The sequence below is a fragment of the Rhodamnia argentea genome, chromosome 5 (assembly GCF_020921035.1).
Source record: "Rhodamnia argentea isolate NSW1041297 chromosome 5, ASM2092103v1, whole genome shotgun sequence".
NCBI lineage: Eukaryota > Viridiplantae > Streptophyta > Magnoliopsida > Myrtales > Myrtaceae > Rhodamnia > Rhodamnia argentea.
The window spans coordinates 4,069,210-4,092,993 of NC_063154.1; the positions used below are offsets into that span (position 1 = coordinate 4,069,210).

Sequence of the window (23,784 nt, forward strand, 5' to 3'; positions counted from 1 at the left end):
CGCGCGGACGACGTGGGGATCCCGGATTCGATCCTTGCTCGCCGGTGCGCATCGCTCGAAAAATGGGCTCCTTGTGAGCAGAGGACGAAGTTTAGTGCCGAAATCGATGCCACGAAAACGGCATCGCTTGGAACACGGCGAGGGGAGGTGACGGCGGTGGGATACGGTGCAATCAACCCGACAATTTCTCAGCTGCCAATAATTCGGCATGCTAACTTTCATGCACCAGAAAATAACTAATCAATCACACCTTCTTTTATTATTATTATTATTATTATTATTATTATTATTATTATTATTATTATTGGCTTTATTGAAAATTCATCATGATTAACTTTCGTGCCCCAGTTCGTGAAATTACGTTTAAATTGCTCGAGAACAAGTATTACATGTATTTCGTGTCGTGACGCAACCAAATAATATTGAGATGCGATCCCGAATCCTCGTCGAATTATTTTTCTTCTAATAGAGGGGGCTCATTGATATAAGTTCTTCTCTTCGGAATCAAATAGATTCATATCCAAAACAGAGCCGACACTAAGTTCTTTCAAAATTGACTACTTGCCCCTTGCGATGATAAGGGTTCGTTTTGTTTCTCTTTGTCACGACGAATGACCTGCTTAACTCAATGGATAGAGTATTACTTTCATACGACGGGAGTCATTGGTTCAATTCCAATAATAGGTACAACTTATTAGATACCCGAGTCATGGTATCCAATAAGTTTTTCTGGCCACCTTCTCAGTATTACATGTATTTCGTGTCGTGACGCAACCAAATAATATTGAGATGCGATCCGAATCTCGTAATTATTTTTCTTCTAATAGAGGGGCTCACGATATAAGTTCTTCTCTTGAATCAAATAGATTCATATCCAAAACAGAGCCGACACTAAGTTCTTTCAAAATTGACTACTTGCCCTTGCGATGATAAGGGTTCTTTGTTTCTCTTTGTCCGACGAATGACCTGCTTAACTCAATGGATAGAGTATTGCTTTCATACGACGGGAGTCATTGGTTCAATTCCAATAATAGGTACAACTTATTAGATACCCGAGTCATGGTATCCAATAAGTTTTTCTGGCCACCTTCTCAGTATTACATGTATTTCGTGTCGTGACGCAACCAAATAATATTGAGATGCGATCCCGAATCCTTCGAATTATTTTTCTTCTAATAGAGGGGCTACGATATAAGTTCTTCTCTTCGGAATCAAATAGATTCATATCCAAAACAGAGCCGACACTAAGTTCTTTCAAAATTGACTACTTGCCCCTTGCGATGATAAGGGTTCGTTTTGTTTCTCTTTGTCACGACGAATGACCCGCTTAACTCAATGGATAGAGTATTGCTTTCATACGGCGGGAGTCATTGGTTCAATTCCAATAATAGGTACAACTTATTAGATACCGAGTCATGGTATCCAATAAGTTTTTCTAGCCACCTTCTCTTATTGATTTTGTATCTTTTCCGTCCGATTCTTTTTTAATTGAATTTTTTTTAATAGATGTTCTTTACATTAAATAATAGGCTAAATGACAGAAATAGTCTCTTAATTTTTTGCTTGCTTTAGTCAAATGTGCAATAACATCATGAACTTTCAATTTGTTCAATTTTATTCTTCGAACTTTTGGTATATGTTTAACTTAATCCCTAGGCTTTGGGGGTGAGCGGGGCCCGATCCGGTCCGGTTCCCATAAAAATCGGAACCGGCCGGTTCACTTTTCGGAACCGCGGACCGGACCGGCCACCCTCGGAACCGAGAACCGGACAGGAACGTTGGTCCGGCCCGGTTCTCGGGCGGTTCTAAGAATTTCCGATCCGCGGTTCCAAAAAGTGAATACACACTTTGATAGAAGACGCAATTTAGCTCAAGGTCGAGAAAACAAAGGTCGGTGTACCACGAGCTCGGCGAAGTCAAGGCCTCTTCAATTGGCAGCTCTGGATCGAACTCTAAATGACCTAAACCTAAACAACAAGTAAACGTTAGGTTTGTTTTTAAAAAAAGGATCGATCTGATCCTGGCGGTCGATCCGGTCCGGTCCGGTCTTGGGCCCTGGAACCGGGAACCGAACCGCCTGGTCACCGGTTCCAATTTTAGGAATCGGGAACCGGACCGGATCCCCTAAAATGGGGTCAGGCGGTCTTTTTGTCGTATAAAAGTTCGGAGACAACATTGAACATTTTCATATACAGCTTGTGGACTAAATTGAACATGTATGAAAAGTCCGTGGATCGCATTCAACAGAGTAAAAGTTCAAGGACGACTTTGCACATTGAGTTAAAAGTTAGGGATCTTATCGTACAAATTTAAAGTTTAGGGATCATATCGCACACTAGGCCATAGTTCATGGGCCATCTATAAATAATACATGCACACTTTTTTTTGTTGTTTGGTGTGAATTAATGTTGCTTATTATAATCGGGTAGGTCATAGACATCAATTCACGCAATTTTTTCTTAAAGCTTCCATGGTGTTCATGGAAGTTATTCCTTGGACAAAGTTTGGGACAGCAAGAAAAGATGAGTAGGGGAGGATTCTCTTCGGATTGCTAAGCCGATAATTAATTATGACAACCATAACTTGAAGTATCTCTCTTCTCCACTCCAATCTCCCACCAACCTAACTCTCCTAATCTTCGGCCAAAAATCAAAACTCTCGCAATAGAATTAGACTCTCCTAATCAATCCGCGAGGCTAATTAACGGTTTGATCAAATGCATGGTGGCATCGCGGCGGGTGACACGTGTTTGAAAACGAGGCGGTCGTATGTGAGGGCCTTTAGAATTCAAATGCAAGATCAATTAGATCCGTTGCTCGGAGCGAGAATGCGATGGCGGAGTTAGTCTCACCGGCGAATGAAAATACTTTCTCCATGACCTACACTTTCCACATCTCTCCCTCTCGGCCGGGCTAACAATCGTTTCTAAAAGCACAAAGAAAAGTTGAGTGCACATTAAAACAAGAAAAAGTATCAAAAAAGACTTAAACATACTACATTGGTGTCAATACGGTTCTAAATCTTTTAATTGTATCACTTTAGTACTAAACCTATTACATTTTTGTCAATTGAGTCATCTAACCAATTTTGATAGGAAATTACCGACGAGAACAACGACCGGCCTAGGTGGCATTAACGGCATTGTCGAAGATATTTTTAATAATTTTTTAATATTTTATATTGTTCTTATTTTGTGTTATTTTCTTTTCTTTGCGGTTCTTTACTCTCTCTCTCTCTTTTGTTGAGGACCAACAAGGGCCGCTAGTTGACCCTACCCTAGATTGGGCGAGGGCGAGGGAATTGCGGCTCTCATCAGAGCTAGTGAAGGCCACGACACCCTTGCTTGGGGCCGGCAAGCTTGGCCTTAAGCAAAAAAAAAAAAAAAAAGAATAGATAACAAAAGGGAAAAAAAAGAAGAAAATTATAAAAATTATAAAAATAAATGTCCACGTCGGTTCTAGCATATAAGTCAGCAATGGTACGCCATCAACGAAATCACGATTTCACCAGGCGCAGCAGAAATTCGATACCTTTACCCGGGGAGATTATCAAGAAAAAGATCAAGTTCGAGTCCGTCATCACATTCAATGAGACCCACTTTCACTCAAAAACTTAAGCCAATGAGTTATGGACAAATTGAGATATATTAACTGCAAATCACATCAATTCCGATGTGAGACTCTTTTAACACAACTCACACATACATCCTAATATTTGCTCCTTCTTAAAACTCCTCCTTAGCCACTAGGGCAAAGAGGATAAAAATATGACTGATGTTTGGAGTAATAAAATTAATGTCTATGATGAAGTCAAAGAAATGTTTAAGGAATCGAGAGTGAGTGAGAGAATATAAAACCCGAGGAATAATCGAACCTTTATTTTTATTTTTTTTTAAGAATATACTTGGCGGTGATTAAAAGCAATCCAAACCTAATCATCTTTAGTATATATAAATATGGGGTGGAAGACACGTGACCCGATCATATACTTAGAGAAATCTATCTCGTGCAGTATTGGGCAATCATGGTTCACATGATCCTAAAACTTCTTAAGAAAGAGAGAAAGACAAGACTCTTTCCAGCTTCTCTTGTTTTGTCTTCTTCTTTTACTCTCTCTCTCTCTTCTCTCTCTCTCTCCCCTGTGGAAGAGACTGAAAGTGACACTTTGCTGCGGCGATGGAATATGCTAAGATATCGAAGCAAACTTTTCCAAGGAAGGGACATGGAGAATACCTTCCCCTATCGACCTTATCAACTGGGAGGGAACGAGCCCAATCTCGTGTTAAACAGACAGACATGGTCAAATTCAAGTCGTCCAAGCCTTAATCAGTACTTATCTGGTTTATGTGTTTCACCAGAAGCAACCTGAAACGTGTTTCTCGGTTAAGCTTTGCTGCACGAGTATTGCTCCTAAGTCAAACGGACAATTCAATCTGTCAATGGGGCCGGTAAGAAAGATCAAAGTTTCATAAGGTCGTTGATCTGTGACCAGCCTAGAATCCATCGGTTCGGCCCAAAATGCTTACGCCACCGAACCATCATAGGTTTTCGACCCGCATTCATCAGCCTAAAGACGGCGGTGTTTTTCTTCTTCATAAGGCAAATAAATAGTCATGCAATTCAGGAAACTTCTCACTGCAACCAAAATATTCAGTAAAGATTTTGCTACATGATCTGACTTGAGGACTTATAACCGCAAAATTTTCCCTGCTACATACACCATTCGAAAGTTACAGCACCGAGTCGACTGCTGTTGGTGCACTACGAACTGCGACCGCTAGTGAAGGCTATAACTCCAGAATAGATTTTACCAGCAACAGTCTCATCAATAAGTATAAGCTTCTGTCTTCGCTAATTCGTTTATCTGTGAGCCTAGCCCAAAACGCTGATCATTTGCGCAAAGACAGATCAATGTGTAGGTAAGCTACCCAAGTCACGAAAAGTAAGAAGAATGCAGACGTCAACATTAATGGCTCGGCGAGCATGAAGATTGGGTTGAAGTGGTAGTAAACCTGACAAATAGCGGAATGAAAGAAGTAAGTGGAGGATTGTGGACCTTTTAGGGCACAAAACTAGATAATTGAGACCACATACTATACTTTAAGGGGAAAAGATCTTTCTCCCAAACTGAATATAAACCAAACATTACGCACCACTTAACTCTACTGACATCATCTAGCAGTATATGTAAAATACAGGTCTTCCATTTCTCAAAAGGAGGGGATCCAAGAGATCACATTCCATGGATGCTCTGGCATGCAGGGGCCAGTTTAAGAAGTTGCATACGCGATGGAAGTAACATTAAGAGATGATAATATGGAAGAAATACTATATCAGTCAGGCTCTTAAGCAGGCACGGTAGGAGGGCTACTCAGACTCACCAAAAAGGCCAACTTTTGTGCCAATTACAATATTTCTTGGTTTCGCCGAATTGAGTAATGCCTTGTTTATCACAGTAAAATTTTACCTGGAAGGGAGTGTTATGCTCAGGGACAACATTTTTCTTCTCCAGAACTACCACTGTCCTTCCAACAACATCGAGGTATGAATATTTTTTCTGCAATCACAGATAAATGTGACATCCGGGTTAATATGGAAAAGGTTTCAGATTCTGCACAAGAATTTATCGAAAAGTCCAAATAAGATGGCCATAAGGCACTCATCCTAATGGTAAAGGGATTGGGGTGTGGGTATGCTTTCTTAAAGCTCAGGGGTTTGACCCCCGACCAAATTAGAAAACAGAAAAAAGATAGAAAGTCCACATGAAATGAAGTGCTGCATTTGAGCAGAACCTCAACTGACATATTGAGGTGAAGAAAAGGCCGATGATGCACGGCACTCATGTATGATTCCTACAGAAAGCAGTTTACCTCCAGATATTGATTCACAGGAAAAGGTACGACTGCTGATGGCCCTTTTGATCCCTCAGGCAGCACAACCTGAGATACGGAAATTATCATAAACTAAACCAAGGCAATTGCATTCAGTGCTCCGTGAAGTTAGAATAAGAAAATACTAAATTAAATTAGATTTGATAAGTCATAAAACCCACTTTGATGGTTAACTTGTCAACCACAGTCTCCACAAGAGGACATCCATAACTGAAATTGAGGTAACGCCTGCCATCAGGAGATTCAAAAAGGAAATCTTCCAGGGGCAGACCATACCCAATAATAAAAGTTGCTTTCCAACCTCCAAACAAAGGATAACGAGGCTCAATTTCTAGTTCAGACTGCCAAAAATGCAAAATTGAGTCAAATATTCAGCAGCTAGAATAACACACTGTAAATGATAGTATACTCTACGTTGAGGCGCTTAGCAATGACAAAGAAGTTAATATTTTTTAACAAGGCAAATAATTAAGGAGGACAGTCAGGGTGAGTGACACACTGTAAAACTCAAGTACTCTCTATGTTGTCATAAATTGCAAGGGCGGCAATACAGCTACCAAAATAGAAATAGATTCAAACATGTTCCTCATATCTGAAAACAATGTGACTAAACAACAGCACACGGTTTAAAACTTGTCAACTTTGTGCGCTTGAGTTCATTCATCTATTCTATCAGTTTTAAAGTAGAAAGAAAATGCCATGTGGCTTTGTTTATTTGTTTCTGATCGTGGCTCTTTTAATCATCTTTTCAATCCATGAACTCAAACTGAAGTCGTTTTAACCCAACATCAGGAAATGACAAAAACTAAGAATAAATAAAGCTAAAAAACTAGAAATAATCTTCGAGCTGAAAAAAGAAGCAAAATTAGGGTTGCAGGGGTGGAGCTGCAGCCAATCCATTGAGGAGCTCAGTGGCGGTGCCATGGTTGCCGCCGCCACCAAGCGAGGGTGTGCTTGCCCTCGCCGGTGAAGGGGGGTGGCGCCCTTGCCCCATTGCAATCTGTTTTATTTTTTCTCAAGTCCATTTTCAAATTAACTTTTTTACTTTCATTCTTTATTTATTATTATTTGAAAATTCTAACTTCTTTATTTTATTTTTATTGTAATTTATAATTTATAATTTATAATACACCGCTGTAAATAGGGGTTGGATGGAGTTATGATCACATGTATTACATCACAAAGCTCCATTCTACAAGACCTGCTATATGGGAAAATTAGACAACTCTTATTGTATTCCACTAAGGCCTATAGGAGAGAGGTTCACCCCGGTTATACCACTATAGGGCCCAATCATCTTATTAAAAGAAAATAAGAAAGTTTACCTTAAGCTGACAAGACAATGATTGATTTCTTTCATAACTTCGACTTCTTTATTTTACTTAAACTGTCTTTTTTTTTTTTTGGTCGAAATATTCCACTAATTCAAACAATAATACTACAAGGGAAAAGAGTTCTCGCATTAAGCTATATATTTAATTGTATGAATTTAATCAATCTGGATAATTTCACATGATGATTGGCAGGAATCAAATTCTTCCATTAAAAATTTACTTAGAAACATCAATTATTCTTTGTCCAATTTTTTTTTATTTACGATAAAGTATCACATGAAAATTATCCCTGACAACCAACAGCATGAGCCAATGTCCTGCATGATAGCACATCTTATCAGGACAAAAACATGAAGGATGTACCTTTTGAGCACCCAAACGTAGGCGTGATGATGAAATGTTCCCTATTTCATCACGATAGTATACGGAGTGCACTCTAGGTGGGAGCCTAGCTAGAAGATGTCTGAATGAAGAGACACCACTATTACCTGCCCTAGATTGATATTCAACCCTGCCAAAAGAGAACTTCTGAAGTTGAAAATCTAGGTAAGCAGTAAATTAGCCGGGGTGAGGAATTCAATTGAACTAACACCAAGATCTACTTCTCTTTTCCTCAATTCAATCATCCAACAAAAGCATCAAACAACCAGAGCAATTATTCTCTAGATAGGAGATAACCACAAATGTAGCTATAAACACGAGACAACAAAGTTTTGCGCCATCAATGAGACTGTGATGAGTCAATCATGGACTAAATCTTCAGGAGTCAACTATATTAAAGAAGGATTCAAGCATCCCCAAAATCTAAAGTCCGGAGTAATTCCACAGACAGCAAACAAGCTCTGAACACTAAAAGAGCAAGAATTAAAGAGGAAATGGAGTATGGTTATTTACAACACAAGAAATAGTATACTCTGTAATTTAGAAAGGTGTCAGATAGTAATACTTATTCAGCAATTGCAAGATTGAATTAATCAAATGAAGCCTACAGCATCCACACATCACTTTGCAAAACATAATTCTTACAAAAACATACTTATAATGCCCTGAAAAGGGAAAAATCAGAAAGCTATTGAGAAATAAGCAGTGTCTGTGTATTTCAAAATGATAGGACTACGGATCATGAAAATTGAGAAGCTTACCTTGAAAAGACACCTTTATGGCGAGCACCAGCGTGAGCCAACTTATATTGCTCGGTGATCTGAAGGCTTCCCCAGTGAGATATTTCCACTTCCCGTACAAGCTCCTCAACAACAGCGAAGGGACTATTATTTTCAAAGTGCACAATCACTGGAGAATATGAATATGGAGGATGGCCATTGTAAGGCCCATATTTCAGTTCAGTACCAGCACGATGAGCAGGGTCTACTACAGTGAAAGACTCCACTTTTGAAGTTGGTGTCTTAATAAATGTTATCTGCTGCTTGATATGATATGGCGACAATATTAGGGCACTGTCACGATAATAGACCAGCTGTGATTCTGATTGGCTTATCTCCACGGGAAAGGGTTCCAGAGAATGTGTTAGCATATAAAGTACCTCCAATGTCACAGCTTCACCGGCGGCCAACGGATTTAGCAGGGATATAGAGAAGTACTTAGTTCCATTTGGTGCATCGGGTAACTCTTTTGGATTTACATCTTGAGGGATATAGGTTTTCTTCTTTCGTTTTCCTATTGCCACTTGTGCCTTCACAACTGCCAGATGATCAACCTGTGTTGGTGGAAAAGCAAGCAGAATTTCTGAAGCAGGAGAAGCCCCAGTATTTTCAACCTGAAAGAGGCCCATCAATTAAAAAACTAAACTTATGGACATAAAGCAAATTTACAAGCAAAATTCAGTAATTTATTGTTTGGTATTCATCAGTGAGATTCCTGAAACAAACTTCATGCAAGATGAAGCAAAAGAAATGTAACTGCAGCCAGGAAGATTAAATCAAACAAAGACACGTGCACTTACCTTCAAAGTCAAGAAGACCTTAATGATGTGAGAAGTCAGGTCAATCTGCAAGAAGTTAACAGCACGGAAAAGAAAATGCATCAGTCATCGGCGACAATCAAAGAAACATTCCACGAGTAATCAGTGGTATCATATGCGATTGATGTACCGTGAAAATGTAACTTCAGTCAGAAGAAAAACAAAGACCACTGGAAAGGCTGTTCTTAATTTCTAGTATCAGAGTGAATAAACTGTAAAACTATGCATTTTCGGAAAATCATATTCGAATCAACATCCATGAGAAGGAGGAATTGAATAAGCTATAAGCTTTCCTCTGGCTCTTCCTGTTCACACTGATAGACAGACGGGAAAAGAATCTCAACAAGATCGAGTAGCTGTAGCAGACTCAGGCAGTGAAAAGTTTATCATCAATAAAAAAAATTCCATCTTTTCCCCAAGCTTCCTTTTAACTTTTTTATTTCTGAGCAAGCATCAATTGAAGAGGAGCATCGTCTACAAGGTCCACAACCGCCACCATAAGCAGCATACCATACGTAACAGGACTCAATTCCTTATATTGAAAAATCCGAACTCAACACCATTCCAAAAAAGCTCGCGACCACAACGATGTCCATCCACAGCTCGACAAGAACCTAAGCCTTGTCATTCTATCACTTCCAGTAAGAAGTAATTCTACGTACTCTGATACATTAAGAAGAAATGGCACGTACTCTAATACATAGTCTCAGCAGTCAAATCGATCAACGACGTAGTCAACCAATCTAAGCTCGGATGAGCAACGATTTCAAGCTAACGATCCGCGATTTACAGGAAACGCAGGACGCACTCGTGGACGCGAAGCTTGAGGAAATGGAAAGAGAAAACGAAAGAGGAGAGGAGAGGAGAGAGAGAGAGATACCCTGCGTTCGGCATTGACGACTTGGATGTCCTGAGCAGAACAAGAGGGCAGGACCAAGAGGAGAGCGAAGATCGAGATGGCAACGGAAGCTCGAAGCCGCAACAGAGTCTCCATTGGATGCTGCACCGTCTCTTCTCTCCTCTGTAGCGCTCGCTTGACCAACCAACGAAGAAACGACTCGCAGTCGCGCACACTGGAAGGAGAAGAGAGGAGAGAGGAGGTGGAGGAGGAGATGATTGTGGGCTTATGGGCTTTTAAGTGGCCCATTCGATTGATTTTGGGCTTATGGGCTCTTGCATGGATCGGGCTTCGGAGCCGGTCCAGGACAGGCTCCGGTTACTCGGAGAAAATTGAAAATAATCCCAATTTCATCTGAGTCATGCTGATTTTTGAATGCCGATCAACATCGTAACGATATCTCTAGCTTAATCGCTTTTTTTTTCCAATCGGATTCTTTTTATGGTTCTTAGAGAAATACTCTCAATTGCAACATATCATAACCACAGTACAAAAAATCATAAATTTATTACACTTTTGCCAATTCAATCCTAAATGTTTTAATTTTGTCATTCCTTTTTTTTTTTTCAGTTGAGTCCATCCGGAAAATTTTGACAAAAAATCTCTTCCGTGGACACCGATAGTCTTACATGTCGGCTACGTGAATAATTTTAAATAACGTATTTATATTTTTTGAAATTTTATTAATTTTTTTTCCTTTTCTTTCTTTTCTTTGTTAGGGTCACATGGGCCTTTGCCTGGATCTGGCCCTCTCGATTTGAGATGTTTAAAAAAAGAAGAAGAAATAAATGGAAAAAGAAAAGAAAAATTAACAATAAAAATAATAAAAATTCAAAAAAGTACAAAAATATTATAATAAAAATTAGAAAAAAGTGTTAAAAATTATCCACGTCACCTATTTTTGGCTAAATTGGCCGAATGGACTCAATTGTCAAAACATGAAAAATTTTATGACTCAATTGATAAAATTAGAAAGTTTGAAATTGAAATGGCAAAAATACAATAAATTTATAACTTTTTGAACAATTTTCTCCACATATAAATTTCAACCAAAGATGGAGTTCTACGTTTTCTAGTTCAATGACCAAGGATTTATCGATGAGCAATTCGATTGAAGATCTAGCCAAGCCAATGTGGGCATCGATCTTCCTAGTGAAGCGAAAAGGGTTCTTAACGTAGTCATTATTTTGTGCAAACTTAACAAGGAGGCATACCAAATTAGAGACATTTCAATCATGATTATTTCTTCTTCTTCTTCTTCTTCCTTTTGGAAAGGATTTATGTTTCGTGACTAAAGATTATTTTATTGGGAATATGATGGAGTGATTGCAATAATGGGCATAACTTAACCACCGCACTATGTGAATCACACTCAAACTTAATGAATTGCCTTGGGCCGCCATTGGCATCCTCTCGAGTGAGAATAGCCAAAAAAAAAAAGAGGACCATCGGACGATATGCACATGGCCCTCCTCTAGTCTCTTGATTTCGTTTGGTTGTTAGGATATAAGTTTGGATATGATATGTTTTATCATATCTTGTGTTTGGCGGCTATTCGAGATTGGATAAAAGGGGATATAGCCAAGAAGAAAAAAATCCCAAGAGAGGGGGTGGGATAAATTAGGATAGGATTTCTCAAGAGAGCAGACACAAGAGAAATTGCGTTTTTCCCACAACCGCAGCCTCTCCTTTTTGCCGAGCCACCTCTTTATTGGGAAGCCCCCTTTTTGGTGGTGGCGACCATCAAGTGTGGTTGTCTCTCCAATGACGCTAGGCTGGGTTCTCCGATCACAAAGTTTGATATCTCAATGACCTTGTTTTTTAATCGATTGTTTGGCTTGATATGACATCACGTCTCTCATTCTTTAATCGTTTGAATCTTTCCAACATTTGAAAGTGGTCTCGATATGTTATCAAGAACTTGGGGTTGATCATTGACTTTTAAAAGGGGTCTCGACATTTGAAAGGACTCTCTTGAACAATATGCATGAGTGCATCTTCAACTTGCGAAAAAAAGACCGAATAATTAGATTGCTCAGTACTTATTTGCTTACTCAACAAGAGAACGAGCAAGACCATTGGGTCGTTCTAAAAGGATTCGACTCCAAATCAAGATTCTCGATTCTACAAGCTCGGTGTTGTTAAAAAACTCATCATTGAACTCAATTGATGTTTAAGAAATTAATTTATTTGATCTCTACAATGGCAACCGCCCTTGGTTCGATGTTGTGCTCAAATTCAAGCTCAATATTAATTCACTCATGAAAACTCATCATTGAATAATTTCTCAAGCATCTTGATGTTTAAGAAAAATAGAGTCAATCTCAATTGATCTTTGCCTCTTCTTATCCCACTTTAAACCCGTAGTTCACCAAACAATAGAATAGATTTTTTATCAAATCATATCCAGCCTTATCCCGACTAGAAATCTAGAACAAACAAACGAAGCCTTGTGGTTCAACTACATTTTTCGTTGCTTGTACGGTTTCATAATAAATTAATTGTAAGAATAATAACTTCAATTGAAATCAGATATATAATTTTATCTCCACTCTTTACCACGGTATCGATCGTTTTTTCCGGAGGTAGACATTTGAATCGACATTTTTTTAACCGAATGGTGTAACAGGATATTTATTATTTTGTTATCATCTTTTTCACCATTAATATTCATTATTTTCTGGAAAAATTTAGATCTAACTTTTGATTATTCTTTTAATATTTAAAGACAAACATTTGTTCTAGCATACACAGAAAGGAAAATTAAGGACGATAAAACAAAAGTTGGTTTTTGCGTGCAGGGACGTTTAAGGAATTTCGCCAAGTGCACTTTTTAGTGGGAAGTGGGTATTAACAATTTTCATCTGCCTTTTAATATTTTTTTTTCCTCTTGGGTCAAGTTTGCTTTTTTTTTTTTTTTTTTTTGCCCTTTCTCTTCTGAGTTAAATTGAATAACAAGAGCAAAGTGAAATGTCTAAAGTGGCCCTTATTTGCATATTGGGATAACAACAAATCGACGTGGAGTGAATTACCTAAAAAAATCATAAACTTATTACAATTGTATCAATTTAGTGCTAAATAATTTTTTTGTCAATTTAATTTTAAACTTTATGTATTTATCCCGATTCAGTCCATCCAGGACAATTTTGGTCGGAAATCGTTGATGTGATGAAGTGAGTATTGGCGTGGGCAATTTTTAATGATACTGTAATATGTTTTCGAATTTTTTTTTTTATTTTTATTTTTTTTTTCCTTTTCAGGCGACTATCCATAAGAAGAAGGAAGGGAAGAAAAAAAATAAAGAAAATAAAAAAGGAAAAAAATGTAGGTCGGCAATTTCCGATCAAAATCGGTCATGATGAACTAAATTGGTACGATCACAAATGCAAAAGATTTAGGACTCAATTGGTAAATAAATTATTTACTAATGAATTGGCAACATGTTTAGGATTTTTTTTTTGGAAATTTTTCCCGGATGTCTAACATACGGAAAGTGATCAAACACCCTCAAAATGATCCAGTTTACATGCAGCGACTGATGCAGAACTCGAGATTCCGAGCGGAAGTCAAAATATCGACTTCTTCATGAAGCTCGAATGTCACACTTACCTAACATGGAGAGAGAGAGAGAGAGAGAGAGAGATCCGAAAATGGCGTCCGAGGATCCAGAGGTTTGAATGGACCCGTTCTTTGAGTCCAAACGAAGATAACCATCATCGAGCAAAAATCACTGCGTTTCCATTTTCATTTATCGCTGCCTCTTCGCATTACCATTTGTAACTAAAACTGTTCGGCCTCTTGGATCTCTCTGTCTCTCTTAGAAACAGGAAAAAGATCACGTTTTGCACCGAGACACGGTCGCCCTCCTCGATACTTCTTCTCCATCATCATCTTCATCACAATCATCATCATCATCGTCCGTTCTTGTTCATTGCTTTCTTGTCCGTCACTCCACTCCTCGGGGTCGTCCCCTTATATTTCGGCGCTGGAGCTGATGTTTGGGGGGTAACTGGAGAGCATCGATCGACTCTCGTACACTGTTTCATGGCGTGCATGAAGTTGGGTTCCAAGCCTGAGGCCTTTCGCCTCGACGGCAACTCCTGGTGCGCTTCGTTTCGTCGCTCCTCTCCGATCGCTTCTCTAATGTTTTTCCCTTTCCTTTTAGCTTGGCAGCTTCGGTGTCCTTGGAAAATGAGATGCATGTGTGGGTGTTAGGGAGAAATTTGCTTCGTGGGTGTAATTGATCCGGTGGATAAGAGTTTGAAGCTGTCATATGTTATGGCCGTTAACGTAATGAGCTTATATTAGAAATTTGATGGTTGATGTTAGCATGAAACACCAAAGCTTGATCAGCATAATTGGAGATGGAGAGTGTAATTGGCCATTTCGTTATTTTTCACTCATTTTCAAACTATTGACTGTGTGGTTGACCAGCATCCGTTCACTTGTTATGCTGTTGCTGGTCTGTTTGCTTCTATGCGTTTGGCCCTCCACATGATGAAATTTGGAAAAATGTTGGATCTTTCTGTCATAATCTGTCTTTTGGACTGATGCTGTCTCCTCAACACTTGGGCTGTGTCTGGAAGAAAAAGCCCTTGGAATTGCAGTAGCAGGAATTGTCATTCCAATTTGTCTGAAAAAACCAGATTTTTGCTGTTCTGAAAAAGTTGTTTTACTTTTTGCTTGGACTTACACAGTTGTATGGGGAACTATTTTTTGCATCTGAAGCTATCTGGTTCTGTTTTAGCCTTAATTTTCTGGAGAGCTCTTCATTTGGATTGAGCTTCCATCGTTTTTGCAGGATTTGCTTGACCGGGTTACCGAGCGATGTTGTGATTGAAGTTGGAGACACATCCTTCCATTTGCATAAGGTTAGTTTTATCCTCGAGTTCACGAGTTGGCGTTTCTGGGGTGATTTTCAGTTCTTGGTTAAGCACAAACTGGAGATCTTAACAATGGTAGGTAAAGGCCAGCATTCTGAGACAGGAATTGTGAAATATAACATCTTGTACAACTTCTTCAGCTCAATCCCTTGATTGTCAAGTTTAAGTATCGAAATCCCTAATATAAGATCGATACTGGCAGCATCTCTTACTTACATGCGGGTTACTTTACCTCCCAAATTATGATTTTACGCTGCGACGTATCTGCAGAATCTGCATTGTGGCTCTTTCCTTGGTTGTTCATTTTTTCCTTATATGCTTCTGGGGAGGCTATTGTAGTTTGTGCACACAGATACTTGATCGAACATTGAATTTTGATCACTGGATATCATGAATCTTCCGACTTTTCCAAATCTAATGAAGTTTTCTGTTTCCTATGTTTCAATCAGTTTCCCTTGCTGTCTCGAAGTGGGTTGTTGGAGAGCCGTATCGGAGAATGTTCCAGAGACGATGAGCAGAAATGCACGGTGCGTCTCGATGAGATACCTGGTGGTGCCAAAACCTTTCTCCTCGTGGCGAAATTCTGTTATGGCGTCAAACTGGAGCTCACCGCGACAAATGTGGTCAGCATCAGATGCGCGGCAGAGTATCTCCGGATGAACGAGGACTATGGAGATGCTAACCTCATAGTCCAAACCGAGAATTTCATGAATGAGATCTTCGGAAGCTGGTCTGACTCCATCAAAGTGCTAGAAACCTGTGAGGAGGTCCTCACGCAAGCAGAAGAGCTTCATGTAGTCTCGCGATGCATCACTTCCTTGGCAATGAAAGCCTGTGCGGACCTGAGCCTGTTTACTTGGCCAGTTTCCTCTCATGGCGGATCAGAAAGTCCAGCCGATTCTGCATACTGGAATGGAATATGTGCAGCCGGCAAGGCGGACTCGATTAGTGAGGATTGGTGGTACGAGGACGCCTCCATCCTCAAGTTATCATTCTATAGGAGGCTGATTCTAGCCATCAGTAACAGGGGCATGAAGCCAGAGAGGGTTGCCGGGTCGGTCATGCACTATGCAGTGAGGCACCTGCCGTTGATGCACCGGCAGTCAAGCTTGCAAAACCGAAAGCTTGCTGCGACCTGTTCGACCATTTCAGCATCGCCCGAAGTGGATCAAAAGAATCTTCTCGAACAAATAGTCGAGTTACTCCCCTACCAAAAGGCTGTGTTTCCTACCAATTTCCTGCTTCGACTTCTGAGGACATCCATGATCTTACATGCCGGATCGTTGTGCCGAGAGAACTTGGAGAGGCGCATCGGGGCACAATTGGAGCAAGCCCTCCTCAAAGACCTCCTCATACCAAACATGGGTTGTTCAGCGGAGACGCTCTATGACATTGATTGTGTTCAAAGGATCCTCGATCACTTCATCGAGGAAGAATGCGACGCGTATGATCTGAACACAAACTGTCTGGAAGGACAACCAAGGGGAGGTTCCCATGCCTCGACTCCGATGACAATGGTTGCTAATTTGGTCGACAGTTATCTTTCCGAGGTGGCGCCCGATGTTAACTTGAAGCTGCCGAAATTCCAGTCGCTCGCCGCTGCCATCCCTGAATATGCCAGGCCATTGGATGATGGTATCTACCGTGCAACCGACATATATCTAAAGGTAAACGAGAATTCAGAGCTTGCCTACTTCATTGGATAATTAGGCGGGAATGCTTTCTTCTTATCCCTTTCATTCGAGCAAGAACAATGAATTCTTGATCTATCTCTCACCTCGGCTTTCTCTTCCCACTGCTAAACTGCATTTAACAAATCAGGCACATCCCTGGCTTACGGATTCCGAGAGAGAACAACTATGCAGGCTCATGAACTGCCAGAAGCTCTCGCTTGAAGCCAGCACGCACGCCGCCCAAAACGAGCGGCTACCTCTTAGGGTGATCGTGCAAGTTCTTTTCTTCGAGCAACTCCGTCTCCGCACTTCGGTCGCAGGCTGGTTCTTTGTGTCCGATAACCTCGACGCCTCGCAGAACCCAAGTAGCGACCTTGTGCTTGCGAGGACCGAAGCCCCGGACCCGGGGGCTACGACCCAACAGTTCACCATGGCAGCTGGCGACATGAGGGAGAGGGTCTGTGAGCTCGAGAAGGAGTGCTTGAGCATGAGGCAGGACCTGGAGAAGCTGGTGAAGACGAGAGGGAGCTGGAACATTCTCTTCAGGAGATTAGCTTTCCGCCTCAAGTCGAAATCTCCAAAACTGCCGAAGCCATTCGATGATGCCAAAGATTCGGAGATATCAACAGCAACCCTGGTGGATGGCAAAGAAAGCCATCGTAACACCGAAAAGGAAGAGCCGTCGAAGATTTAGTTTTCCATCGAGTCGTGCATCTCTCCCTTTTTCCATATATCGTTGTTATCAGTTAAATCTGTTAGTACGCGGCCCTTGATTTTGTTCTATCCTCAAGTTTCTTTTATGGGGTTAGTCTTGATCTATTTTGCATTATTCTCTTACAGAAGCAATAGGGTGCATGTTGCCTTGTGGTTATTTCAACTGTACGTGTAACTAGAATGTCTGCGTGAGAGAAAATGCTTGCAATCTCAATATCTGCAGTATGATATTAGATAATTCAGAATCTGCGGCAATCTCATTGGAACAATTAATCGACATTGCTCAAAATTTCGATTAAGAGGGGACCCAATTTGTATTATTTACAGGGTAAGATGGCTCAAAACTTTTGACCTAACAGAGTTATTTTTTTCTTCCATTGCCTAAGCCTGTATATCCTAGATGCCAAAAAAAAAAAAAGGGGAAAAACCCGCGTGTACTCATGGTAATCAGCAGTTCTGCATTGTATACAGCAGTCAATTACACTGTTGTCCACCGTATCTCGACATGTATCACCCCGTTCCTCGAATCGATCAAGTGATATTTCTCATTGATCCGTCCGTTGTGCACGACATCGTTGAGATTGATTTGCACGTGGCCTAGAGATTCCTGCAGTGCAATCTCACTTTCAAAATGCAAAGGTGGTAGAGACCGAAGAAAGTACACGATCCAGATATAAGAGTAACCGGCAGCAATTAAGGTGGTACCAACCTTCGACCAGAAGCTAATGCCAGTTCGCTTGCTCATTACTGCGATGTGGATCTTCTCCTGCAAAGGAGGCTCATCGAGCATGAATTGGAATTCTTCATTCCAGAGAGGATTGCGAGTCTTCCTCAGCATCTGATGAAACAGAACGTACCATAAAAAGGCAGCTTCTAGACTTTCTACCATAGTTATGAAACAAGATTGTACAGACACTTTATTGACATTTCACAACTAGGCTAGTTTGAGAAATGGGTCAAGAGCAGAAGATGCAACGAGTCACGAATCACCTTTGTTTTTTTCTTCTCTCCTCTGAAAATCACTAACGCGTAAGGATTATTGTGCCTCTCCCCTTCTACGTCCTCGGCTCCTTGAACAATAACCGAAAGTAAGCCCGCTCCACTTAGAGCGTTGTCATTGGACCCTTTATTAACTCCACTTTCGATTCTTCCGTAGCCATTGGGAAGTCCATCAAAGCTTCCACCTTCTTCCTTGAAAGGAACAAAGGTTAGTTCCACCACCAGCTGGCCTCTTCTTTTCTTATCCTGGTGATCACTAATATCTGTGTGCTTCAACAAGTCAAGAACAAACTCCTTTTTCTCTTGGGGCTTAAGCAAGTTCAGAGGAACTAGTTGCATCCCCAGTCTGTCGTGCGCACCTACCTGCCGACAAGAGGGATAAAAGGAAGGAACAATTGACCGTTAAATAGAACTCATTCAGATTATAAAAAAAAGAAGGGGAAGGAAATTTCTCATTAAGGGTGCATTTGTTTGGAGTAAAACCATTTCAGGAAAATGTTTTCGGACTGTTTCACCTATTTGGACACCAGAAAATGAATTGATTGACAGAAAACATTTTCCATTAACCAAAACTGGCATATTAGACTTTAGAAAATGAATTCCCCTCCCATGAAAGGGGAATCATTGTCCCCAAAGATACACCATCGTGGTGCTGCCAATGCAACACCAGTGAGCACCTCTCCCTTTCTTGAGTAAAACCATTTCCTTTGATATAAGGTTTTTCAAGAAACAAACACACCTTAAGCATAGATAACAGTGTAATTACTGGCACTCAAAAGAGAAAAGAAAAAAGTTCTCAAAGATTTGAGATTTTTCCATAGGTTTTGGAAGTTTCTTGGAATAGGTGAAATTAAGGTTATGTTTGTTTCACGGAAAATGAGGAGAACATTTTCCAAAAAATGATCACTTTTATCGCTTGCAAAAATGAATAAATGGAAGACATTTTCATCACCCATAAAAATAATTATTTTAAATTGTGGCCGATAAGAAAACATGTTTCGTTGACTAATTTTTCTAAGTGATATAAACAATTATTTTTCAGAAAAGGTTTTCCAAGTCTTGAGTTTTCCGTGAAAACACACCCTAAACAGCAGTTTTAGTCTCTAAAAGCAGGAGCCACCTATGATTGTCCATCGTCTGTATTTTTTGTCTGTCTAGCTTGAAATGACAAAGAAATATAAAACTGCTTCAATCTCAGCTTTTGAGCTCCTTTCTAGCTACTAAATAATGGGGAATAGAAGAAGAACCTTGTCCCAGTCATAGACTTGGAAATGCAAAATCTGAGACTCTGGATCCTTCACGATAAGCTTGAAGTTCTCGTTCCATACGGGATTCAAGTTCTTCCTTATGATGGTGGTCTTCTTCGCTGGAAGTGTGTCTCCGCTCAGTTTGAGTTTGACATATGGGTCTGACGCCCCCAAAAAGTCCATTTTCAAGAGCTTTGTAGCGCGGACAACCTTCACGTGCAGTATTCCTACTGGTTGTGTTGCAGCCACTCTACGCAAGATATTAAATGGACAGAAGTAATAAATTGACAGTGTGTCAATCTCTACATGTAAGCAAACATATGATCCCATCAAATATGGTTTCAAAAGCTCAGAATATTAAGGTGTTTTCCTAGTACGGGTGATCTACAGGAACTTACGTCGAAGAATCAAGAATCGGTATTTCAAATGTATGGGGCCAGAGATACATATTCGCAATCTGTTTCTTGATCGTCTCCTGCATGTAAATGGAATCGAACGTAAGTTACACATAAACAACTTTTCCAGTCAACGAGCTTGATAATGCTTTCCATAAGAGAATTAATAGTTCCGCACCTGAACAAATCTGTACAAGCCAGGAATCGACATAATGTCCCCTCCTAAAAATTTCATTCCAAAATCCACGTGTGGCTGCAACAATTGACCACAATTTATCATAAGGAAGTGCTCTTATGCAATGGTCCACAAATATTTTCATATACTCTAAGCCAAGATCTACCTTCTCCATCAATGATATCACGATATTTGCGAAACAAGGGAAAGTAGGGACTAGGGGCTTCAGTTTGATCCTCGGAGCCATAAATATTTGCAAATCAACCAACTGAGAGGAAGGACAATAAATCTTCTTGTCAGCATCATCCCCTTCATATGAATCAAATAACGTTATTACTGTTTGAGGCTTGACTTTAACCTCTTCTGACCTGGATTTTGATATGCAGAGACAAAACTCTCAAGCACAAGATTATGTTGGGATTGCCTGCCCACCTAATGACTGGTTCCATCACTAGTTCTTTCTCGTTAGTCTCATAAACTTTCATTCCTGAGGAGCACATAATGAGAGCGGAAAAACAAATGAAAGACGAGGCAGAGAAAAGGAATCAATAGAGAGGCGTCTCCTCAAATTGTTTTAATGATGTCACTAAAGCATACAAGCAAAGCATTTGATTCCCTAGAAAGACTGCTCAATCTTTGTATGAGTTTGCAGTGTTTTGTATATAAAGAACAAAGTTAGAAATTGAATATTTGCCTTTTCTTAAGGGAAGCTGGACTTTTTGGACAACTCCTTTAATACAGAAAGCTCTTGCATCGTTTTGCAGGGACATCTGTTTTTATACTTCAGAGTTGCTTCAAATAGAAACCACGAATTAACCCTTTTTTTGTGGCATCTTGAAGGAAACTCATCTTTCAAAGCTCTACATATACAAGAACAGAAACAAGAAAATCAATGCGAAAGCAGTTATCGAGTATCTTACCGTGAACTGTGGGCGGAAGAGTTCCAAGACTTAACTTCTCAAACTCAATAGCTTCAATTTTGTACTTTCCAATGTACTCCGCAAACATAGGTTCCGCCGTGCTTCTTATATTGCAACAAATTGCCTGTACACGAGACTTGAGTAATGCTCATATGCTTCTACATGCAGCAGAAAAAGGTTAGAAGAACCTCAAATGCTTCCACATTACCTTATCAAGGTACGGCCACATGTCCAACACGAACTTGTTCAACCAGTCGACCTGCGCAATTCCAAATAATGGTCAAAGTAGCACATAGAAAATTTTCATGATATCATGAAAGAAAACCCAAAGAACTTACCCTATCATAGTCCGGACTCTTGATCCATAGAGGAATCTCCGGTAATATCTCCTGCAAGGCACGTGTATCCAACTCGTGCAGGGGCTTAATAACCGGTTCCTGCGAGTAATGCACGTAATGGCCATGCTGAGACACTTTCCGCACAAATTTTGATCTCTCTCAGAATTTTGATAACACGAAATAGAATTAGTTTTATTCAACAAACAGTGGAAGAATGGTATGTGTACGGTCAATATGGCAGTGAAAGATAAAGTGTCTTCCTTCCCTTGATCATTATAAGCCATAAAAAAGAAGCTTCTTTTTTTACTGCTTTACAAAATAAAGAGGAAGTTGTTTTTCCTTCAGAGCCTCTCCGGTAACCGATGAAGAGAAGAGCTTAATGTCCTTAAGTATCTTTGTGAAAAAGGGAATTTCAGAATTAGAACCATCAAACCACTTAAACTCGGTTAAAAAAAAAAAGATCTTGCTTGCTGACTCAATAGTCATCTGATTGGATAAATTTCAAATGCAATGACTAGGAATGTGCTCATTTCCACCTCCTAGGCATTCTCATTGTCCTGTCAATTTTACGTTCCAAGTTTGCATAAATTTGCATTCTTCCAGAAGGCAAATAACCACATGACCAAAAACAGTGAATTAGCATAAGAAATTACTATCAAAACCACAAGAACTCCAACTGATACAGCCGTCTCGTGGACATTTGAAATGCCACGTTTCTTGCAGGCCACTCTCTCCCACCCACCCCCCACCCCCCGAGAAAATAACAGGAGGAAGAAAGGGTCAATGACTTGCGAAATTTCAAATCTCATTAGTGTACAAAACTTGTCGACTTTGACCATCAAGACTGATCAAAAAACGAAACGCAACCACATCGTCAACTCTCAAAATCAAGAAACTTAGCTTTCGGAGAAGAAAAGATACGATTGATCTCTCTGCAGATGATAGACGAAATCATCCGCCACTTAATCTCGTTCTCAGCTCAGACATTAAAACCCCATAAGAAACTCATCATCCAAACTGGAAGAAGATGGCAAGCTCAAGTTTCAGCCGATGAACGCTCTGAAAAAACGTAGGACAGAGCAGCATCGGCAAGATTTCAGAAAGAACTGATGTTTGCCGTTGAAGTTCCGATACAAACATAAACAAGAGAGTCTTTCTTAAGCTGAGCGAAGATCAAACGAAAGAAAGAGCACAAATCCACAAAACAGTCCTCGTGCGTATCCACAGAGTAAAGAGCAAATGCAGCACAACAGATGATCAAACAAGAACTCCAGAATGGGCAAACAAAAAAAAAAAAAGGAAGGGGGCAGGTCCTTACCTTGACATCCTTAGGCTGAGAATAAACAAAGAGATAAAACCCCACGACGAGGCCAAGAGGGAGGCCGATCGCAAATCCAAGAATTCCAAAGATGGTACTCAAGAACCCCATCTTGTTCCTCTCCCGGTAGTGCTGACTCCAAGAAGCTGGAGATGGTGTTCAAGAAGAGAAAAAGAAGAAAGAAAGCACTCGCGAGCGCATGAAGAAGAAGAAGACGAAACAGAGGAAGCCGAAGGTGGCGGCTTTATGGAGGACGAAGGTGGCGATTACAACTAAGAGGAACGCCCGCTTGGGATTTTCTGAAAAAGACAATGGATGAATTCGCCGAGAGGAAGAAGCGTTCTCTCGCTTCTGCTCTACGACTCTTGGAAAAATGGAAGCGCGCCTCTGCTCCGAGCTTCCAAGTGGTGATCGTCCCTCGTCCTCGCCCACTGATTACGATTCACGACCCACAACGGGCGCATCGAGCGGGCAATGACCATTTTGTCCCTGCATGTTGCTCTCCTCTCTCTCTCTCTCTCCTTTCCCCTTCTCTTTCCATGGGAGTGGTGCTTGGACGATTCAATTCGGCCAACCGCGGAAGACTATGTACCGAAGAACATGTGCAGAATATTTCTTTTGTTTTTTTGGTAGAATTCAAAGAAAGACGCATAATGTGTTGTCTATGCTCCGTCCTTAATTTGGTAAATCGATAGCGGGATCCTCTTATGTGGAGGTTATCATCGGGCTTGATCGTTGCAAGGATCTGTCTTTTTCCCTTGAGGCCTGAGAGGACCAACCGAGCCGCCTCTTCGGCCCCGCCCTGTTCGCTTGTTGATCAAATCTACGCTTGGAACGATAAAAAAAAATCGTTGTTCGTACATACGCACCAGCACGACATTTCAAGGCATTGAATATTAAGAACAAACAAAATCTTTCGGAGCCAAAAAAAAAAAGGTCTCAATTGATTAGTCCATTTTCTTCCTAGTGAACGACTTAGCACGCTAATGGGTGAAGAGGGCAGAGCACCAATGCCTAAGATC

General features: G+C 40.4%; 3 protein-coding genes across 4 annotated transcripts; 1 reads left to right on the plus strand and 2 right to left on the minus strand.

Annotated features, from left to right (window-relative positions):
* Nucleotides 1-4,618: 4,618 nt before the first annotated feature.
* Nucleotides 4,619-10,288, minus strand: LOC115755149 (dolichyl-diphosphooligosaccharide--protein glycosyltransferase subunit 1B). Its single transcript, XM_030694462.2, has 8 exons — nt 10,083-10,288; nt 9,185-9,229; nt 8,367-8,998; nt 7,588-7,735; nt 6,052-6,231; nt 5,870-5,938; nt 5,467-5,556; nt 4,619-5,011 (listed from the first exon to the last, which is right to left on the minus strand). Exons 1-8 carry the CDS (start codon nt 10,194-10,196, stop codon nt 4,889-4,891), a joined length of 1,401 nt encoding a protein of 466 aa, XP_030550322.2. The 5' UTR covers nt 10,197-10,288; the 3' UTR covers nt 4,619-4,888.
* Nucleotides 10,289-13,751: 3,463 nt separating this feature from the next.
* LOC115755129 (BTB/POZ domain-containing protein At5g03250-like) lies at nt 13,752-17,557 on the plus strand. Its single transcript, XM_030694429.2, has 4 exons — nt 13,752-14,203; nt 14,902-14,971; nt 15,433-16,650; nt 16,805-17,557. The coding sequence occupies exons 1-4, from the start codon at nt 14,145-14,147 to the stop codon at nt 17,348-17,350; spliced, it is 1,893 nt and encodes a 630-aa protein (XP_030550289.2). The 5' UTR covers nt 13,752-14,144; the 3' UTR covers nt 17,351-17,557.
* A 51-nt stretch (nt 17,558-17,608) lies between these two features.
* On the minus strand, nt 17,609-23,318 carry LOC115755143 (synaptotagmin-3). 2 transcript variants are annotated; one of them, XM_030694453.2, is made up of 12 exons: nt 22,763-23,318; nt 21,445-21,543; nt 21,315-21,365; nt 21,107-21,230; nt 20,555-20,673; nt 20,353-20,454; nt 20,190-20,264; nt 20,015-20,091; nt 19,617-19,866; nt 18,361-18,732; nt 18,080-18,208; nt 17,609-17,977 (listed from the first exon to the last, which is right to left on the minus strand). In XM_030694453.2, the coding sequence occupies exons 1-12, from the start codon at nt 22,871-22,873 to the stop codon at nt 17,849-17,851; spliced, it is 1,638 nt and encodes a 545-aa protein (XP_030550313.2). In that variant the 5' UTR covers nt 22,874-23,318; the 3' UTR covers nt 17,609-17,848. The 2 variants fall into 2 exon arrangements, with proteins under 2 accessions (XP_030550313.2, XP_048134907.1); XM_048278950.1 differs by lacking the exons at nt 21,107-21,230; nt 22,763-23,318 and having other exon boundaries at nt 21,445-21,507.
* Between the last annotated feature and the right edge of the window lie 466 nt (nt 23,319-23,784).